The sequence below is a fragment of the Phoenix dactylifera genome, chromosome 16 (assembly GCF_009389715.1).
Source record: "Phoenix dactylifera cultivar Barhee BC4 chromosome 16, palm_55x_up_171113_PBpolish2nd_filt_p, whole genome shotgun sequence".
Classification (NCBI taxonomy): Eukaryota; Viridiplantae; Streptophyta; class Magnoliopsida; order Arecales; family Arecaceae; genus Phoenix; species Phoenix dactylifera.
The window spans coordinates 8,529,727-8,549,001 of record NC_052407.1 but is presented as its reverse complement, the minus strand read 5'-3'; the positions used below and the strand labels follow the sequence as shown (position 1 = coordinate 8,549,001).

The following is a 19,275-nucleotide window of genomic DNA, read 5'->3' as shown; positions in this document are numbered from 1 at the left end:
TGAACAAGTGGGTAGATATGGAACCATACAATTGGATGCTTTGGTCTTTCAACAAAAAAACATTGGATACTTGGTCGATCAGCATCGCCGTTACATATGTGATCTGAAACCCAAGGCAGTTGACTCCATGAAAGATTAAATCTTTAAATCAAAGGTTACCTTAAAATCTAGTAGTTAAGCAGCAATTCATATATTATAAAACTTCTTATGGGATCACAAGGAACAACTTTTAATAGTATTGTTGGTTTACGAAACTAAGTAGGTATTCTCGATCTCACAAGTAGGTTTGTCACTCGAATGCCACTTTAGTCGTACCAAAATTTCCAAAGCTCCACCAGTAGTTTGGAAAATAGATGTGGCATTAGTTGAAATCATGCTCGCAAAAAGTACCAACTACCTTCCAACAAAGTCTCCAATAGCCCTACTAGAAACCTTGGATTGAATCTTTATTAGTTTGAGATTGTCAAGGTAGGATGACTCATTGCATATTTCAAACTATTTATCAACACATTAATAAGAAAAAGTCATGGGGCAGAGCTTCCACACTTCATTCACATTAGAAAGTTTTAATGAGGAGAGCAATGCTAAAGAGGCTGCCATACCCACTGCCTTCCTTACCCACTGTAGCAGGAGGAAATTGTTGCAACTTATTACTTATGGAGAGGTAAGATAATTCACAGCATGACCACTCATAATGGGGGTGCCAAGAGGGAAAGGTACATGAGTGGTACTATAGCTGTGCTTCATAGCATTTTTTTTCACCTCTGAAATCAACATAAACCCAAAGGCCCAAAGCCCAAAGGATGCGTCACTTGGGCAGAACCTGCAGGTCAATTGCCAGACTACAAGTTAGAAAGTGTCAAGAGTTAAAGTCTCATGTTTCCCTCATGCTGGCTAAAAAAAGGAGCAAAAGATCGCAAGAGGAAGAGAGAGAGAAGAAATAAAAGGCTAAGAAGGCAGAGCCAAAACTTTTATGAGCTTAATAATGGATGATAGTAGGGCTTTTACCACTCAAAACAGTGATGTTTTGCAATGGGTCCGGACCTTTTCCCAAAGAAGATAACGACTGCCTTTGCCATCTTAGCTTTATTAACGTACCTGATAGAGAGAGCTAATAGTAGTTTACACGTGGAATTCTTGGCTTGATGCCAATATCTTTTTCCATCGTCTTGTGCCTATTGGACTCATTAAGTGTATCATCACTATATTAATAAATCTAACAAGGTAAAGGCAATCATCTGAAACAAAAAAAAAAAAAAAAGGTAATCTTAGCTATATCTCACTAGTTGAAATTTGCCACTGGATAAATGATATATGTTAAAGAAAATTTAAAATGCTTGAGATTTAAAGGAGCGGCGGCGGCAGAAAGAACATAAACTTCTTTTTTTATTTGACATCAATTTTGTCGAGCCAACTTTTTGATAAAATTGTACTACTGGATAAATGATATACGTGAAAGAAAATGTGAAAAATGCTTCAGCGGCAGCAACAACTATATAGTATATTTGGCATCGATGTTGTCGAGGCCTACTTTGAAGATTGGTGCAATTTGTTCTGCATGAGAAATGCATGCAGAACAATCTTTCATGCTCGATGCATAAACCCACCATTCTAATTAGCCAACGAAGCCAACCATATCTCAGTAAATAATGACCTCTCCAGTTTCCAAGATAAATGAAATCTTTAAAACCAAATTTAATTCATTTACCAAGAAGGTAACGTATGGAAACAACGGAAAGAATGTGGCAGCAGTACCTTGAAATGCTGGATAGAAGTCCTGTTAAAGAGAACAAGATCCAAATACAAAAACAGTGCCTTGAAATGCCGTCCAGAAAACGGTACTTTGCAGGGCATGCCACGAGGAGAAAAAAATCATAATGCCCCGAATAAAAGGCTAGCAGCAAAGAAGACTATGGTTTATGAACTAATTCATCTAGACTATGGTTTATGAACTAATTCATCATTAAATGAACATGGTTAACAGAATGGCTAGTAGCAAAAGAAGACAAAGGCTACGAGAAGAAGCGGCAGATTAAAACACAAGGAAGTACACCAATAGAAGTTAGGTAGCATCGAAGCTTTTGATCTTTACAAGGCTCAGCACTCTGTTTATAAGAAAATTTGAAGAATGAACAATTAAAGATATGATGTGTTCGCAGGCCATTGTTAAGTACAGATCTTTTCCCCTCTCTTTGTTTTTCCTTTTAAAAGTTGCACACGCTCTCCCATTACAATCTGCTGGAAGCCTACACAAATATAAGTCTCCCGTACCTGGAAAAGGGGGGAAAAAGAGAGATTTTTGTAGCTTTCAAAACACAGTAAAAAGACTGGAAGGAGTAAGAAAGCATTCTTCAGTCAGACTTTTGTAAGAGCACAGGTAATTTGACACTTCCATTGTGGAGAGCAAGAGAGGTGCAATGGATTGCATGGAGATACTTGCATGGAAAAATGGAAATGACTCGGGATGGTATGCTTCCACTTGCATGGAGTCATCTAACAAATATTTAGATGTCGAGGAATGAGGCTTGGCGAAGATAGGATGCCTTTATACTTTGATCTCATAAAAGTACGTCGATGACACTGCTAGGCCCTCCACATCATAAGTGCGCACAAGCCTTTGCCTCTTCTCTGGTGATTCCATCCAACAAAACTCCAGATGGAAGGGCTGTGATTGGGCTACATTCTTGCCAATGTCGCATGGGCATCCCATGTACATCCCTCCAGGTAATAAGGTCAGCTGGAAGCCTCCATCAAAGCGAACCAAGTTATTGCTTACCGTTCCTGTCCAGCGGACGTTAGTGGTTGTGCTACTCCCAGTGGTAGTTGAAGTTACGTCCTGGATGAGTGATTGAATAAAAAAGTTTGAGATTTTAAATTATACCTAGAACATGAAGGGCAATTGATATATCAAGTAAATAAACATGTTTCTTTCGCAATTTGGATACTCTTAACAACGATTAAATGGGAAGGTGTAATGGCCAGAGAGTTGATCTGATTAGTATTTCTGTGCACTCTCTTGAAGTTTATGGGCATAGTTCAAAATTTTAGAAGTCCAGGAAATGCTCATATTATATTTAGTTGGTAAAGATTAACATCATGTTTGACATTCTCAAGATCCTCCGGAGCTTTCATCATTCAAGTAGTCAATAAACAAGATAGGGTAAATATATTGCATATTTTCCCCTCGTGCTTATGGAAAGGTCATCTCTGCTGATGTGACTATAGAAACTTAACAAATTAAGGGATTAGATAGTGTTTGAGATAGACACACCTGAATTAATTGACCCTTATCATCCATTTCAAGCAAAGAAACTGTATCAGCCTCAGCAGTTGTTGCTCCATATACACCGCTGCGTTTGGTTATAGAATGACCTTCCCATCGCCCAAGCAAGGGAATTAATTTATCTAGGATATCCTGACAGTAAAGAAGTGAAACTGGATAAGGATGACTTACCCTATCTGGGATATCCTGAAAGTAAAGAAGTGAAACCAGATTAAGGATGGCCAATAAGGACCCCAACTTGCTCAGAAGGTATAAATAAAGACATTTAGCTGGAGTGTCACAGACCTTACAAGTCATTCTTCCACAACACCATGATACCTATAATCTAGGACTGCACAGTCTGCAATGCATTGAATGAAAAATATATTGCAGAGAGATAATCGCTTGGTGACTTTAAGAAGAATTATTAGTTTGTTTATGGAAAAAGTTGGTCACCTGCACTAACCTTGAAACTGCAACATAATGTAATGTTGGGCGCCTCATTTCCTCGTTCTTCAAGAAAAAATAAGAAGCATTTCAAGAACCCCCTTTGGATCCATTATATGGAAGGCTCTTGCCCGCATATCTTTTTTTCAGAGAGTAAGACAGCTTTCACATACTACAGAGGGCTGACGAGAAGGAATCTTCAAGTTTCTGCAGCAAATTACAAAAATGTAGAACAATGTTACAAACCCGGACAAGTATGATAATCAAGATTCTCAGAGACATCATGGTTAAGTTGATAAAAAAGGAAAATCCTTTCAGATCAGTAATTCAGTACCATACAAACAACAAAGATAATTAGAAAATGCAGCATGACAAACCTTTTGGTCTTAATTAGAAGTTTTAAAATGGAAGAAAAAAAGTGGGAAATCAAGGGAAAGAAAAAGATTTCAAGAGTTTAGATGCCACACGACAAGTGGGTTGATTAGTCTAGGACCGTTCTTTGAACTTAGAGATGTTTTCCAAAGACCAATTTCACAAAAAAGAGAGGAAAGAGAGAAACAAGGAATCAATGACTGCTCAACTAGATCATTAGATTTGATTGAATGATAACTTACGAGCGAGCAGAGCCTTATTTCATACAAGAAGAAATTACCTGGGAGTTTCTTCCTCAGTGTCATCTTCTCCGAGCACACCTGCTCTAAGGACAGTTTCCAGCATTCCAGCAGTCTGGTACCTGGAGAGAAAATTGCCTTCTCTTGAGGGAAGAATCCAATCTGCAGACTAACCAAAAAACCACTTAGAATAAAACCCGTCTGATAAGTTCAAATATGGCATTCATTAGAAGCAATTTTTACAGCTTCATGTTTTAACTCTTTTGGGAACTGGGATAAAAAGAGCTAAAAGATGGAGCTATAAAAAAGAGTTTTAACAAATGTTTTCACTCTATATCACCTGTTGATTACTTGTCTGCAGTAAACATGTTAGTCTCTTTGATTTTGTACTCCATCCACTCTGGTTCAGAATCATAGCCTGCAATTGATGTTCCGGAAGGAGGCTGCTTTATGTATAGCCTACAAAATTTAACAAACATGACCGAATTAAAGGATCGGCATACTAAAACCATGACAGCATATGCTGAGAGGTCAGCTAAACCTGACAATTCCATTATGATGTTGGAAATTCAAGTAAATGTTATGTGCCATATCTGTTGCACATGCAATGTTAAAAATGAATAAATCACTAAAAAAGATTGGCTAATTTTATCCAAAAAAAAATAATCATTTGGTTACCCGGACAGTTCTAAAAATCCCTCAAAGGATAAAATAATAGTTTGAATCCTCTTCACCCCAAGTCGTCTTCTTCTTATAAATGATATAGAGTATGTAATACACAGTTCAATTTCATTAACTAAGCATGCGTACCAAAATTCGGTATGAGGGAATAGTGAAAGTATAACTATTACATGCTCAAAAGAAATTGCAGAACTACAAGCATCTTCTTGTTTCCAGGATCATAGATAACAATCTGTACGAGCACCAAACACAGGAAAAGAATTCAATACAACAAACCGCACCCATGAACAAATCTATAAACTTTCCAATTTTAGCCAGCGCACCCCTCAGTCACATGTATCTTACCGTCAATGTATGAGTCAATGTGGAAAATCCAATTCTACAGGGAAAAAAATGAACTCTTTCTGAAAATCGGCATAAGTAACCTGCACTAATCTTCATCACCAAACAACACGACTCTGTGTGTTTTACTTCACAAGATATACATATTTTCATTGAACATACTGTAATTTCCACCAAGCAAACAAAGAGAAACAAACATTATTAAGGGTCAAAAGCAAGAAGAGATCACGACGTCGGCAGATCTTATCAATAAAAGATTGCTTTTTGATATGAAATTATCTTTCTTCGTTATTTGAAAAGCAGGAATTTTCTACAAAAGATCGAGCTTTAATCAAAGAAGCTCACGTTTGAATGAGACTGATCAGTTCATCCTCCCCGTAGGAGCTGGCCGAAAGCTTCGTGCTCACAGTCTGCAGCAAGTTCCCCTGAGCATCGAATTGCTGCAATCCCAAAACCCCACGAAAAACAATTTTTATAGACCTAGAAAACGAAAGAAAAGACCATAATAAACTCAGGTAGAGCAAGCGCTACTCACATAGAAGGAACCGTTCCATTTCCCCAAGTTGAGGTCAACGAAGCGATGCAAGGCATCAATGCTCATCGATTCCTCATCTCCCTTCGTCTCCTCCTTCACCGCGGAAGAAGAAGACGCTGCCTCCGCTCGAAGCACCCATCTCTGGAAGCCAAAAGCAGTCTTTGGATTGGAATGGACGGAAATAGAAGTAATCGGAGCTGGAAACCGGCGTCTGGGAGCGGTGCTCGACCTCGAATTCGGGAAATTTGATGGGATTCCTCGAGTGCAGTTGAGGATTAGGGTTTCCGCCATGGGAGCAATTGTAACGGTACAGAGATCGCGCGGCTATGGTAGATTGAAACCTTATCCGTATTTTACCAAAAAAAAAGAAAACCTTATCCGTCTGGCCCGAGGTCTAAGATAACGGTCGTTAATACAGCGACGTACCAGCGTAGAAGATTTTTGTAACCTGGATACACGGCAGCTTATGATTCGGCCATTTTTTCCTGTTCAGATTTTCTTTTTTGTTCATTTAAAAATCAACTATTTAATAAGTAGTGGATGCGGGTCTAAGTCATATGGTTGATCAAAATCTGTCGCATAGATTTTCAAAATTAAAATAATATTTATTAACAAAAAGACATGATGTTCCAGATTTGCTCTTTTAACCTATTAACATACACAATGTAATCTTGAGTAGGACATAGTTTGGGATGATCGAAATATACCGCACACTCTAATTATTAAAAAAATTATATAACTAAGATTACAGAGGATTTGCATTTTAACCGGTCTTCCAATGAAACATCCAGGGATCTATTTATGTGACAGTGTAAATTCACAATTTTCGCCATATGCAATCAATATACTAAGCCATTAGAAAATATAATTTTATTATAATAAATCCCACCAAAATTATTATTCATTGACCTAATGATTATTACTTGTTAAACGTAATATACTTTTGAATGTTTCCTTTGACTAATACAATAGTCATTATAATAGCATTATAATGAAAAATAATGGACAAAAATAGAAAATAATGATACTATTTTAAATCACTCTTCATGTAATAAAAGTATTAGTTTTTCGAAGATTCAATTTTGGCATAAAACTAAAAAAAAAATATTTTTTTAGCAAATGCTCTTTTACTATGTAAGCAATATATACATGAAAAAAAATATTATAACCCCACAAATTTGTTTCCTAAAAATAAAAATTGATAGTTATTTTTACATTCTTTTATTCGAAGTGGTTTGTTTATTGAAGATAGTAGCAAGGGGATAATTGATGCAATTCCAATTAAGATCACGCCATTGCCTTTTGTGAAAATCTTTGTACCTTAGGCTACACAATGGTAGGTGTCCCTCTCTCAGATGTCTCTAACCTCTAAATCTGGATGAAACAAGACTTAATCCTAAGTCACTTGGTCCAATTGCCAGACGCTTTACCAATTTGATAAGCAGACAGACACAAGTGCTGGCATTAATCACATATTATTGTTCAATTTGGCAAAATGAGAAGCTATTCAAATATTCTCTGATTTAAAGACCGTTAGATTTCTAAACTATTTTCACATTAAATAATTTATTATTTGCGGCTAAAGCATGCGTAGAATACGTGGAAGAGAGGAGAGCAAGTGATAGAGTTCAACATGTTTATGTGTAGGATCAAAGAGGACATTTCTTTTGGAAGTCCGATCAAAAAAAGAGTTTTGTGAGGCGATGCGATATGATCAATAAAGGAGAAGAAACAATGCATGCGATGGTAAACGTGATCAAGTTTGTAGAAGTTAGCATAGCAATTGTGGTATTTTTGAAAACAAAAAAGATGAATCTTATTGGCATAAAAAATGACAAATGAAAACAAGAAAAAATATTTACATATTTCAAAATTATCATTTTTATTTCATCAGTAATTAGGCACATGTTTAATGGAGAAAAATGATAAAAATAATGTATTGTGTATAACCTATAAAGCATTGCTTATATATTCAGTCTATTTTAATTTATAAATAGATAGTATGTTTCAGTCTAATTCCTAAAAATAATTTCATTAAAAAAGGTTCGTTATCTTGATCCTGATTTCCAGATTTCCTTATATCACTAATTTCTATGATTTTACAACAAGTCTATATTCACTCCAACTTTAATTTCTAAATAGATCAGCAGCCCATTTTAATCCATAAATAGATTCATGGTTTAGTTTAAGGATATAAGTTTTTTCAAATTTATATTTAATATTCTAAAATTTCAGAATTTTTTTTAAAAATCTTCCCTTAATATATCAGTAATTTTTATTTAATTCTTAAAATCAATGTTTAACATGAAATCCTTCCAAATATAATGATTTGTGGAATTTCTTACAATTCAATATTTAAATATTAAATTTGCAATATTCAATTATTCATTGTCTAATCTAATTTCTGAAATCCTTCCTAATATGCCTGTTGTCATTTATCTGCAAGCATTAATTTATTTTATGAATAGCAAGGGGATATTTTTCAAAACCAAAAAATGGCAGTGCAAACCCTGATTGAATATCCATTGGTTTAAAACAATTTTTTTTTTAAAAAATAGAGATATATAATATAGATAGTAACTATTTTCTCTTTTTTTCTCATTGTTATATATAGGCATGAATATCCTCCTAAATATCGAATTTTACATGAATACTCTCTCAAAATTAATATTTACATGTATACCCTCATAAAACATTTGTTTTACTATTCTATTCTTTTTTATCCTTATTTTTGCATATGTACTCACACCATCTACGCCGTTAAAAAATTAACGGTTTAAAATTAAAATAATTAAAATTTTCTTAATGGATAGATGTGTAAAAGAAAACTTTTATAAAACGATCACGATGGAGAACAAAAAAATAATTTCAAATTTTATTTTTATTTTAATTAAAATAAATATTGTTTTATTAACAGTGTTAGAAGAACCGTTATATTAGAGGTATTTGTAGAAAATTGATATTTTATAAGGTACAGAAATAAATATAAATTTTAAGAAAATATTTACATAAATTTAAATTTTTAGAAAAGTATTTATGAAAAATAAAATTTTTATATATAATGCAAGCTCATTGGATGCATGGAAACAATTCTCATGCCGGATGGCAAAGAGGGATTGGAATAACTTACCGGTTTGTTGTTAAATATGGAGACGTCCGTTATAAGAATGTTACAACAACGTTTTAACGGGTGTTATTTCAGAGCTCGACTCGAAATCCTTTCGCTCAAAACTCCGGTCCGGTAACTCGTCGACTCCCGAGTCGGCGGTTCAAATCCTCCCCAGTCCGACGGCGCCGGCCGGAAGAGCCGATGGGGGACGAGGAGGGGAAGCCGAATCCCATCATGTCCTCCTCCTGTAGCTCCGATCAAACCCTAGGAGCCCTCAAACCCCTCCGCTGCATCGTTAAACTCGGTATATTTCTCTCTTCCTCTCCCTCTTTCTAAACCTCTTCTTGGAATCTTCTCTCATGGCGTTGTTTGTTCTCTTCTGATCTAGGTGGTGCTGCGATCACCTGCAAGGACGAGCTGGAGAGCATAAATGAGGAGAATCTTCGATCGGTTTGTGCGCAGCTGAGGCAAGCCATGACGCCTTCCAAGAGTCCCTCTCCAGCTAGAGTTTTAGGGATGGATTGGAGCAGACGGCTCGGAAATCCGACTGTTTCGACCGTCGATGAGTTCAGAGAGCAACAGGCATTGGATTTGGATAGCAATTTCATTATAGTCCACGGAGCAGGTTAGCGTGATTCTTTTGCTCTGAAAAAGATTGTTTTTTACCGTTCTTTCTTTTTCTGTTTAGGAGCTTTATACGTGTTAGAATAAAAAAAGAAAATCCGACGGACCACACCACCCCCATCCCCACGCCCTCCGGAGGCCTCCGGTGGCTCTCCCTCCCTCTCCCTTCCCTCCCTCTCTCTCTTTTCCTCTCTTTCATTCTCCTTCTCTCCGCACCTGCTGGTTTACCATTTTGAATGCCAGAACTGTCTCGGTCTGCCGCCGGTACAGCTCGGTACGCTCCAAACTGGGTGGTTCGGGACGGTTCCGCATTCCATGATTGAAATTATTGAGGGCTTTAGAGAGAATTCCCCCTCCTCCTCAATTACTGTGTCATTTAGAGATAGGAATATAAGTAGTTCAAAAACTAAAGCACATAGCTTGAGCTTGGAAAAGCAGTCAGGTTTGACACTCTTAATGGTTTATCACAAAAGAAGATTCTTGGAGGCAATTACTTATGGATGATCTTTAGTTGACTCACAGGGTTGCTTTTAGATTTATTAGGTCCATGCCTTTTAGGATGATTAGACTTGATAACTGCTGCTTTTCAAGGAAGCCCAAATTATGTTGAACTTATAAGACTTTCCAAAATTGGATTCAAGAAGTGGATCAGAGAAGTTGCACCCTTGTAGATGATAAGAGTTTTAATTTAGGAAAAGATTTAAATTTTTTAAAAAATCAATCTTATCCCCTATTTGTTAGTTGTTTCAAAGGCTTTAAAACTCTTTCCTCTTTAGTCCCACATAGGATATGTGAAAGCAAGTCTTCTTGCTTAAATTGAAATGCTTTCCTAGAAAGACCAAGTTGGGCTTTAAGGTAAGTGGGTTGATGACCACACATGCACACCCGTACTGGGCTCGGTGCGTGGTAGGGCAAAGCGGGGCGCGGGCGCGGGCGCGGGCGCGTATGTGTACCACATACCTTTTTGCCAAATGTCTCACTTTCAAGTCAATGAAACATCATGTTACCTCAGAACCATAGCGTCTCCTCGGTCATCCGAACAGAATCTATAAATAGGCTCTGGTTCTATTTTTCCTGTGATATCTGATCACAATCCGATACACACATTGCTTCTGTTTTTTAAGACTCTACTTCCACAATAGAGACTCTGCTTTTCTTCTTCCACTATAGACAGAGACAATGTTTCTCTGTTTTCTTCTTCCTTTTTCTAGGCAACTGAAGGAAGTCATTTGGGTCAAGCCTCTTAGCGTTCGTGCTTGTTAGAGGGAGGATTGGGTTGAGCTGGGTTATTGTACCTTGGACATAAAATTGCCGTAGACCCGCACGTAAGGGGCGAATCATGTTCTCAGGACAGTGTTCTCACATGCCTCAATCTTAGCAAGCTTTCAACCAATTGATTTTCAAGGTTTAGTAGATAATAAGTTTTTAATTCATTTTATTATTTCAAAGCAAAATAGCAATTTCTAGGTGTTAAGTTCCCAACAATAGATTCATAGATTATGCAAAAATGATCCATCAATGCATCAAAAGCAAAGTAATTTCATATTTTAAGTAGGATAGATGATTCTATGTATTCTTCTACTCTCGGGCTAGATAGATTGTGTGCAGATTGAATAATACCTGCTGTTTTATCATTTGACAAAGAAGTCGATACCATATAACTATTATATGCTCTGTTAGAATGCCATAACTCATTTCTTGTTTTAGGTTCTTTTGGACATTTTCAAGCAAGCAGATCTGGGGTCCATAAGGGAGGACTGGATTTGCCTCTTGTCAAGGCTGGTTTTGTGGCTACACGCATTTCTGTAAGGCCCAATTCTATGAAAAAAACTTATTTACATCCTTCCAATGGCTTTGATCCTTTAATTTTGCACTTTTCTGATTTAATGTTTTTTCATGGGTGTCTATCATCATTTTCTTGAGATTAACTTTATGGACCTCTGTTATCTTATTCAGTAGTTCTCAAATTACAATAGCATGAGAAATTTAACATTCGAGAGAATCTATCTTGTTTGCTAGGTAGCCTGAATTTCTGAAAATTGTTTGCTACCTCACGCAATTTTTAGGCTGAAATTCTTTGATTCTGTTTATGACTAAGCTTTTCATAATAGGTATTATGAAAATTTATGTTCATCAGAACTTTGATTTGAGAAATAATTTTCTTCTGTTTTCATGCCTTCCCAGTCCTAGTTGAGTAGTTACATGTACATCTAGTACTGTATTTTTGTTGTCACAGAGAGACTTTGTTTCCCATTTTAATGGACATCTTCTTTAAATTGAAAGGAGTTAAAAGCAACAAACACCCATGCTTCAATATTCTTGAGATACATGCAAGTTGGTAAAGTTTTACTAGTGCTGCAATATTCATTGCCCATCTCTCTTTTTCTCTTGTCATGAAATTATTATGGGGATACAATTCTCCATGGTTATATCATCTAGGGGTATCAATTATCTTCAGCAATATTGGATGCAGAGGTACTCTAGCCATCACACAGTATCAAATTTCTACATTCTGCTGTTGGCCTCCCTATTTACCTACCACATCATAATTCTGGATCATGTGAGATTATATATCCAAAAATTCCTGTCTGAGGTACTGAATTTTTTGATCTTGGATATGTTAAGACTTCTTTCTTTATCAGCAGACAAGAACTTGTTTAACAGAAGTTCATGTTCGCTGATAAAGAAAGAAGTTCATGCCTTTAGTATTTGCATAAATGACATTTGTCTGTTGCCTCTTCACTTGGTAAGTGTCTTGCAACTCTTTTCTTTATTTATTTATATATTTGTTTGTCTGTTTTCTTGTTGTGCTTCTTCTTTTTGCATGTCCTATTTATTTTCTTTCCATATCTTCCAACTATTCCTCTCTCTTTTGCCTTTTTCTTTTTTTTTAACGATGTCTATTTCTATTGAATCAGGTGACATCACTCAACCTTGAAATTGTGAGAGGTCTTGCTAGAGGTAAGCATTGTTTAACATTTTCAGCATCTCCAAGTTCCACCTCTTAGTAAAACATATGCTAGTGTTTGAACTTTGAACATTATGTACATAAATGCTGTGGCCTTTTATATCCTATAAGTTTAATAAGTATTGCGACTGTTTATGCTGCTCTGTAATAGATACCTTGTCACAACTTGGGTGTGACATCAGCTGCCATGCAACCCCTTTTACTTACAGTTGGGGAAAAGCTGTATGGTATCTACTTGAGCCTTTCAGACTGCCAAAGGATATTTATCCATCCTCATTTAATGGTCTCACAGAATATTGCTTAATTTATAAATAGATAATAGGTAATGTTTCAGCAGGTTAATTTGTTATTTTCAGATGATAAGATATGGAATCATGAGTGCCTGTAGCACAGTGTTTTGATCATGACCATTTAGAGTCCTAACAGGGACCCATCTATAGAAAAGCATTTTGCCCTGTTGAGCAAGCCTAAGAATTTTTACAGTTTAGCTCATACAACTTGTTTGTGCTATCTGTTTCCCCTGTTTGACACTATCAAGTTCCCAGCATCTGAAGACTTGTCTAAAAGGAAAGGGAAACAATTTAAAAGTAGCACACTCAAATTGTAGTTGCATGGCCAAGAAAAACAACGTTGGTGCTCAAATTTATGATAGTAAAGCTCTTGATGATGTTAATAATGGCAATTGTTTCAAAGGAACTATGGCACCTTTCAACAATTTGTAAATATTAAATTCAACGTATTAGTACTCCACTAGTATCAACAATCTGTTTGCCATCTGTGTTGAGAAGTCCTTCTCATCTTTCTTTTTCACCTCTTATGCATTGTTGTGAAGCACAATTGGAGTTGGTTCTTTTATCTGCAAGATTTGTGGCTTCCTCTTAAGTGATTGAAAAGCACTAGTGGGACAAGGGCCATCTAACCCTAGAGCATATTTACAAAATGGGCAGGTCTTAGTTCCTATAAAGGAAGATCCATCCCGTGCAAGTAATACACATCTCTCTGCAGAAATGCATTGGAGGACAGCCAGACAATAGTCATCCATCATGATAATGTTTTATATGCTTAAACCTGTTTTTTGCTAGAAACATGGCTGCAGACTGCAGTCAAAGCAATGCACTTGAGACTCATGTAGTCACGTCTCATATTTTTTGCTTCATTATTCTTAAAATTGGATAGCTGTTTGAAGAGGTTCATTAGTATTCTTTGTGAATCTTGTTATGGATATGTTTTCCTTTATAGGATCTAAACTACTGATGGTTTAACTATTTCTTTGAGGAGATACAGCAAAATTTTATACAATGAATGGTTACATTGAGTTGCATGTGTTTGAGCACTGCATAGAACAGGAATATTTATTTAGCATCCTGATCAATTTTTAAGTTCTCTTGCAGAAGGGATACCATCGGTTGGAATGTCACCATTTGCCTGTGGATGGTCTACTCGTCAAAGAAATGTCAGAAGCATCTGTAAAACCAAATGTTACATCACTTGCATCTAGTTTAACATTCAAGAATGAGTAGGCCTTTATGCAAACCAAAAACACATTTGGCAGTACCAGAAAGATTAAAAGAAGACTAATTACCAGTTGTTGGACAATTCTGGCCTTTTTTTTCATTCCTATACTTTTCATCGCCTTTTTCACGTTATAGTGTGTTGTTTTATGTAGGGAATCCTCATGACTTGTGTCCTAGAAACACAGCTAGAACTAATACTGGTATTGGCACCATTTTGCAGATTGCTTCAGCTAATGCTTCTCAGATCATTAAGGCTCTCGAAGCTGGGTTTGTCCCAGTAAGTTGCAACATCACATATCTGCAATATGAATAATTACATATTTCTTTTTGGTAGGAACTATTAGCTGTGGTTTAATCATACAAAAATTGTATATTCTCCACCCCCTCTTCCTTTTATTGTGTCAAGTGTTCCTGATCTGTTTCCTCTTTTGCTTCAAGTCTTGGCTTCTTGTCCCATCACCTCTAAAGCTTGTGATTTCAGCTTTTGATTGAGGCCATGTTAGTAGTGCCTTAACGGTAATCGACTATTCATCTCATGAGGTCATCATCTAATTGGCATTCTCAAACCTTTTGTGAACGAACTTACGGCAGTTATCCCCTAACAATTTGCATATATTCGATTACATTGCTGTTGTATTTTATCTTGCCTCCCGTGTGGATATTTAAATGGCTTTTGCCTTTGCATGGCTTATCATGCACAAGATGCTACATTCTGATAGAGTTGGATGTTGCTCCGCCAATTATCAGAAATGGGAACCCTATTTCAATTGCTTTGCCTTACACAGCTGCTTTGAGACTCCTGCATTATCATCTGCTCACTCAAACTTGCACCAAGTAATCAAAATTCAACTAAGATGATGCTCGTGTCGATTTCCTTGAATTTCACATAAATGAAACTAGCCACTGCTGCTTCTCATGCATTAACTTTATGGGAGGCCTGTTGCCCTGAGATCGTCCCCATTTGACACAGTTGATGGCTCTGTCTTGTCCTCATGAAGTGAAATTGCACAGCTTTATTTTTTCTTGTTAACTACAGCAGTCAAAGATACGGATGCTCTCAAGCTTTCTGTTAATGGAGTTTTAAGCATGCAAGGACTAATTAGAAGGTGATTGTTTGAGCAGAAAGAGGTGCAAGAGCACTGTTTTTTTTCTTTTCTGTCTGTAGTGTTGGTGCACCAATTTAGAGGGTAAGCCTTAGCGAAACAGTAAGGTTGCTCTATTGTAATCGGGGTGCCACGGGTTCAAAACACGGAAACAGCCCCTTCACGGGGATAGAGGTTGCGTATTTTTGACCCTCCCCAAACCCCGCAGTGGTAGGAGCCTCATGCATGTGGTCGCCCTTAGTGTCGGTCCGATAATTTCTGCTTATTGCTTTCAATGACCTAAGCTATAGTGAAATTTCAGCAAAAACTTTTAGCTTCCAGTCATACAAAACAAAACAACTGGTGCATGCTGCTCATAGAGATGGTATTTGTTGTAATTAAAGCACTGTTTTTTTTCAGTAAACCACCTCAGAAGAGTCCACATAAGGACATGTAAGCATTACTTGATTTACAGAAGGTGTAAGATTTCATGTAAGGGCATGTTAAAGTTGCTTTACAGAAGGTGTCATAAGTTTCCGCTCCTTCACCTTAAGCTTAATATTTCTAAATATCTGACATTCTTTGGTGCTGTGATCTTCAGAGTAATTGGCATCAGACCAGTGGTGCATATAAACTAATAACCATTTTCTTGCAGATTTTGCATGGAGATGCAGTGCTGGATCACTTGCAGGTTGGTTCTCTAGAGATTGCCAAGTTTTCTTGAAACCTTCTTTTATGCAATGAAAAGATCGGTTAATAAAGTCATGAGGGCAACCAAATTTTGCCACATTTTTTTTCACCTCATACTGACCTTATGACAAAACTGACCAGGATTGCACCATATTGAGTGGAGATGTGATTATACGTCATCTTGCGCAGCTGTTGATGCCCAAATATGTTGTATTTCTTGTATCCACTGTTTTCATCCATCTATCAATAACTACACATGCATGCATGCAAACATATACACACACACACACACATGAAGATTCTTGCATTGCAAAAATTTTGCTTTGAATAGATACTCAGCATAGCACCAAGACTTGCAGCAACTAATGCCTATGCATGCAATTAATAATTGTTACCCCGAAAAGGTGCTTCCTTCCACTAGTATGCTTTTTCACTTACCTCTTCTGAAGGGTTTTGAACTTGCTTTCCTACTATTGAGCAATTAAGACAGATGTTCTAGGAGTATATGACTGCCCACCGACAGATCCAAATGCCATACTTCTCAGAGAGATTGGTGAGCATTCATATTGCTAGACATCAATGTCCAGCCAATCATATCTGAGCACATGTTATATAATGCTGAATGCCTAGATCGTTAGTTCATTTGCTAATGGGTTGCACAAGTATTTTAATTGAAAGCTATGCCAGGTAAACTGACTTGCAATCATCGCAGAGGTCACTGAGGATGGAAGTTGGTCCATTGTGAAGCCTAAGCTGCCACATGCCAAAAAGGAAGGTATGCCTGTGACTACAGTGTCGCCATGAAAGTGATCCTACCAGAAATCTGTATGGCTAGTTCATAGTGATTATTCCATTTTTCACCCTTGTTTAAGCGTTTTTATCTCTCTTCAAATGACATACTGTAAATTGCCTCAAAGCAGAGCTTCCATAGTTGATCATCCAGATGCATTAAGGGTCTAGTTTGATTATAGATTGGTGTATTCTGCATGCAGTTGAGATCACAGTAGCAGCTCATGATACAACTGGGGGAATGGAGACCAAAATAAATGAAGCTGCAATGATAGCAAAACTTGGGATTACTGTCTACATAACAAAGGTAAGAAGTTTTATATATCCTAACAGAAAATTGTGCGTAATAGCTTAGTTTTGAGAATCCTTGGGTATCCTGTTGGAAAATCAGGCTGGTACAGATCACTCGCTGAGAGCACTTAAGGGGGAAATACACAGCAGTCCGGATGATTGGCTTGGCACTGTTATCCACTCTAGACTGATTTCTTCATCTAAATGATCGAGAATTCATGAAAACAAAGGTTCTACAATTACTATCAGCTAGTCATTATTGTACCTTTTGTATCTTACATACTAAATATTGCATATATGAACTGTAACATTATGCCTGGCCGGTTTGGGTGAACATCAACTGTTTGGATTAGTGAATTACATGCTCAAAAGATGGAATCTATATTTTGAGGTATTTCACACAACACTGATGCAAGTTTATGATTTCACACAACACTGATACAATTTTGACTTTCCTGGGTCCTCTGTTCTTATCCAAACAATCAACTAGGATATAAAGACTTGATATATTAGGTGCGTTTAATGGATTGAATCTTCCATCTGTCATTGAAGTATTCCAATGAAGATATCATCTGAAGAATTTTATTTAAGGATTTTTTGAATATATACCCTCCTAAATATGCGAACTTGCATATATACCTCGCAAAATTGCTATTTACATGTATACAGTTATAAAACATTTATTTTACATTCATACTTTTTTTTTCTTTTTTGACATATATACCCATGCTATCTAACGCTATTAAAAAAATGAGCAGTATGAAATTAAAATGACTAAAATATTTTTAATAAGTAGATGTGCAATATATATGTATGTATGTATGTATAAGGGTATATATGCAAACGGTAACTTTGTGAAAGTATTTATGTAATTTTACATGTTTAGGATGGTATACACTCAAAACAAATTATTAAAAAATAACTTAGATGAGAATTACCAAGTCTTTCATGACCCAATTGAATTGACAAGTCAAATAAATTGTCAAGTCACATTGTTATCTTTTTTTATTGTTTAAAATTTTAACTCGGTCAAGATGAAATATACCTATCATTATTGAGTTTATGATATTGGATTAAAGTATATTAAACTTAAATTAACTATAGATGTTTAGATAAGTAAAATATTTTTAGTAATTTTTAAATGACGATGAGTTGGTTTGTTGAGTCAAGAATTTTATAAAGACATCAAGATTTATTCTATAAGAATTGATCTCATGGATCAAGTGCCATAATAATACTGATATTTTTTTAGCCACCCTCCTCAATTAAAAGTATATTATCTTCACAAAAATTAACTTTTGCCCCAAATATTGTTAGATTAATCCTGCAACTTGTTTAATTTAATTTGAAAAGGGAATACATGGGCCAAGTTCACATCCACTTCTCACTTCTTATTTTTCCTATTGATGTACATAAGAGTTTGCTTGCCCCACTGCATGTACTATTTCAATTGCACCATCTATAGTCTTGAATGTTACCTATAATGTTGTGGTCAAGCGATCCAATCCTTTGCTGATATGACAAACAAATGCTGATGTTTGCAGCTTGGATTACATATTGGCCAATCTATTGCTCATGCTCGCCATCAATAAGCCTACTACCACATTTGCGGTACTCCGAATGCTGTAGTTCTTCCTCGAATATTTTCAAACTTCATACAAATATTTGTACAAACAGAAACTCCTGTAGCAGGGAGAATATTTAAGGAAAACTACTGCCTTGTTTGGCGATCTTTCTAAAGATTAACGTTATGCAATTTTTCCTCATTACAACATTATAATGAGTCGCTAGAAACTGATCAACACGACAGAAGATAAGCAAAGATCACATTCGCTTGCATGCTGTCCTCCAGCACATATGACTGCCAAGATCTGAAATTACTTGACCAATTGAAATTGCAGCTCATGTATAACTAAGAATAACTTGATATTTAGCACATATCATTCAGCACCAAGAATAATTTCATTAGGAATCTGATCACAAAGTTGTTTTTGCCAAATTTCTGTGAATAAAGTTCAGCAGCCTAATCTTTGATGATGTTATGTGACGCAGTCAGGGAAAAATAACTATACTTGGTTTCAACAGCGACAGCACACATTCTCCTCCATAGTGCGCAAGTCTCTCGGCGTTATTTACCTTTGAATGTATAACCTCGAGCACAACGAGAATCCACGGTTTATTAGAACATTTTCATCGCTCATACTTTCTCTGTTAAGTCTCATTGAGCTTAGTCGCTGCTGGTTCTTTATTCCCCCCTTTCATCTAAACATCATCAAATAACGTGGGCCAATCTTCTGCCTAAGGTACCTTGCATTATTCGATTGTGCATA

At 36.4% G+C, this 19,275-nt stretch overlaps 2 protein-coding genes across 4 annotated transcripts; one reads left to right on the top strand and one right to left on the bottom strand.

Annotated features, from left to right (window-relative positions):
• Positions 1–1,956: 1,956 nt before the first annotated feature.
• On the bottom strand, positions 1,957–6,235 carry LOC103700855. The gene is given in 8 exon segments (XM_039114424.1): positions 1,957–2,836; positions 3,272–3,469; positions 3,760–3,916; positions 4,362–4,453; positions 4,456–4,489; positions 4,669–4,779; positions 5,689–5,783; positions 5,879–6,235. Coding segments are annotated over 8 exon segments (1,269 nt in total). The 5' UTR covers positions 6,170–6,235; the 3' UTR covers positions 1,957–2,545.
• Positions 6,236–9,060: 2,825 nt separating this feature from the next.
• LOC103700858 (isopentenyl phosphate kinase) lies at positions 9,061–19,002 on the top strand. Of its 3 annotated transcripts, XM_039114420.1 has the most exons (13): positions 9,066–9,291; positions 9,376–9,612; positions 11,319–11,416; positions 12,530–12,572; positions 13,971–14,032; positions 14,314–14,370; positions 15,831–15,866; positions 16,007–16,084; positions 16,352–16,418; positions 16,578–16,640; positions 16,858–16,961; positions 17,046–17,175; positions 18,490–19,002. In XM_039114420.1, exons 1-12 carry the CDS (start codon positions 9,189–9,191, stop codon positions 17,151–17,153), a joined length of 1,056 nt encoding a protein of 351 aa, XP_038970348.1. In that variant the 5' UTR covers positions 9,066–9,188; the 3' UTR covers positions 17,154–17,175; positions 18,490–19,002. The 3 variants fall into 3 exon arrangements, with proteins under 3 accessions (XP_038970349.1, XP_038970348.1, XP_026657950.1); XM_026802149.2 differs by lacking the exon at positions 18,490–19,002 and having other exon boundaries at positions 17,046–17,349; XM_039114421.1 differs by lacking the exons at positions 17,046–17,175; positions 18,490–19,002 and having other exon boundaries at positions 9,061–9,291; positions 16,578–16,690.
• The last annotated feature ends 273 nt before the right edge of the window (positions 19,003–19,275 follow it).

Excerpts from the sequence above, each read along its gene's own strand:
- LOC103700858 (XM_039114420.1), top strand. The coding sequence starts at position 9,189 with ATGGGGGACGAGGAGGGGAAGCCGAATCCCATCATGTCCTCCTCCTGT. Across the intron at positions 9,613-11,318 it reads CATTATAGTCCACGGAGCAG|GTTCTTTTGGACATTTTCAA; the intron begins GTTAGCGTGATT and ends TTCTTGTTTTAG. Across the intron at positions 12,573-13,970 it reads TGTGAGAGGTCTTGCTAGAG|AAGGGATACCATCGGTTGGA; the intron begins GTAAGCATTGTT and ends GTTCTCTTGCAG.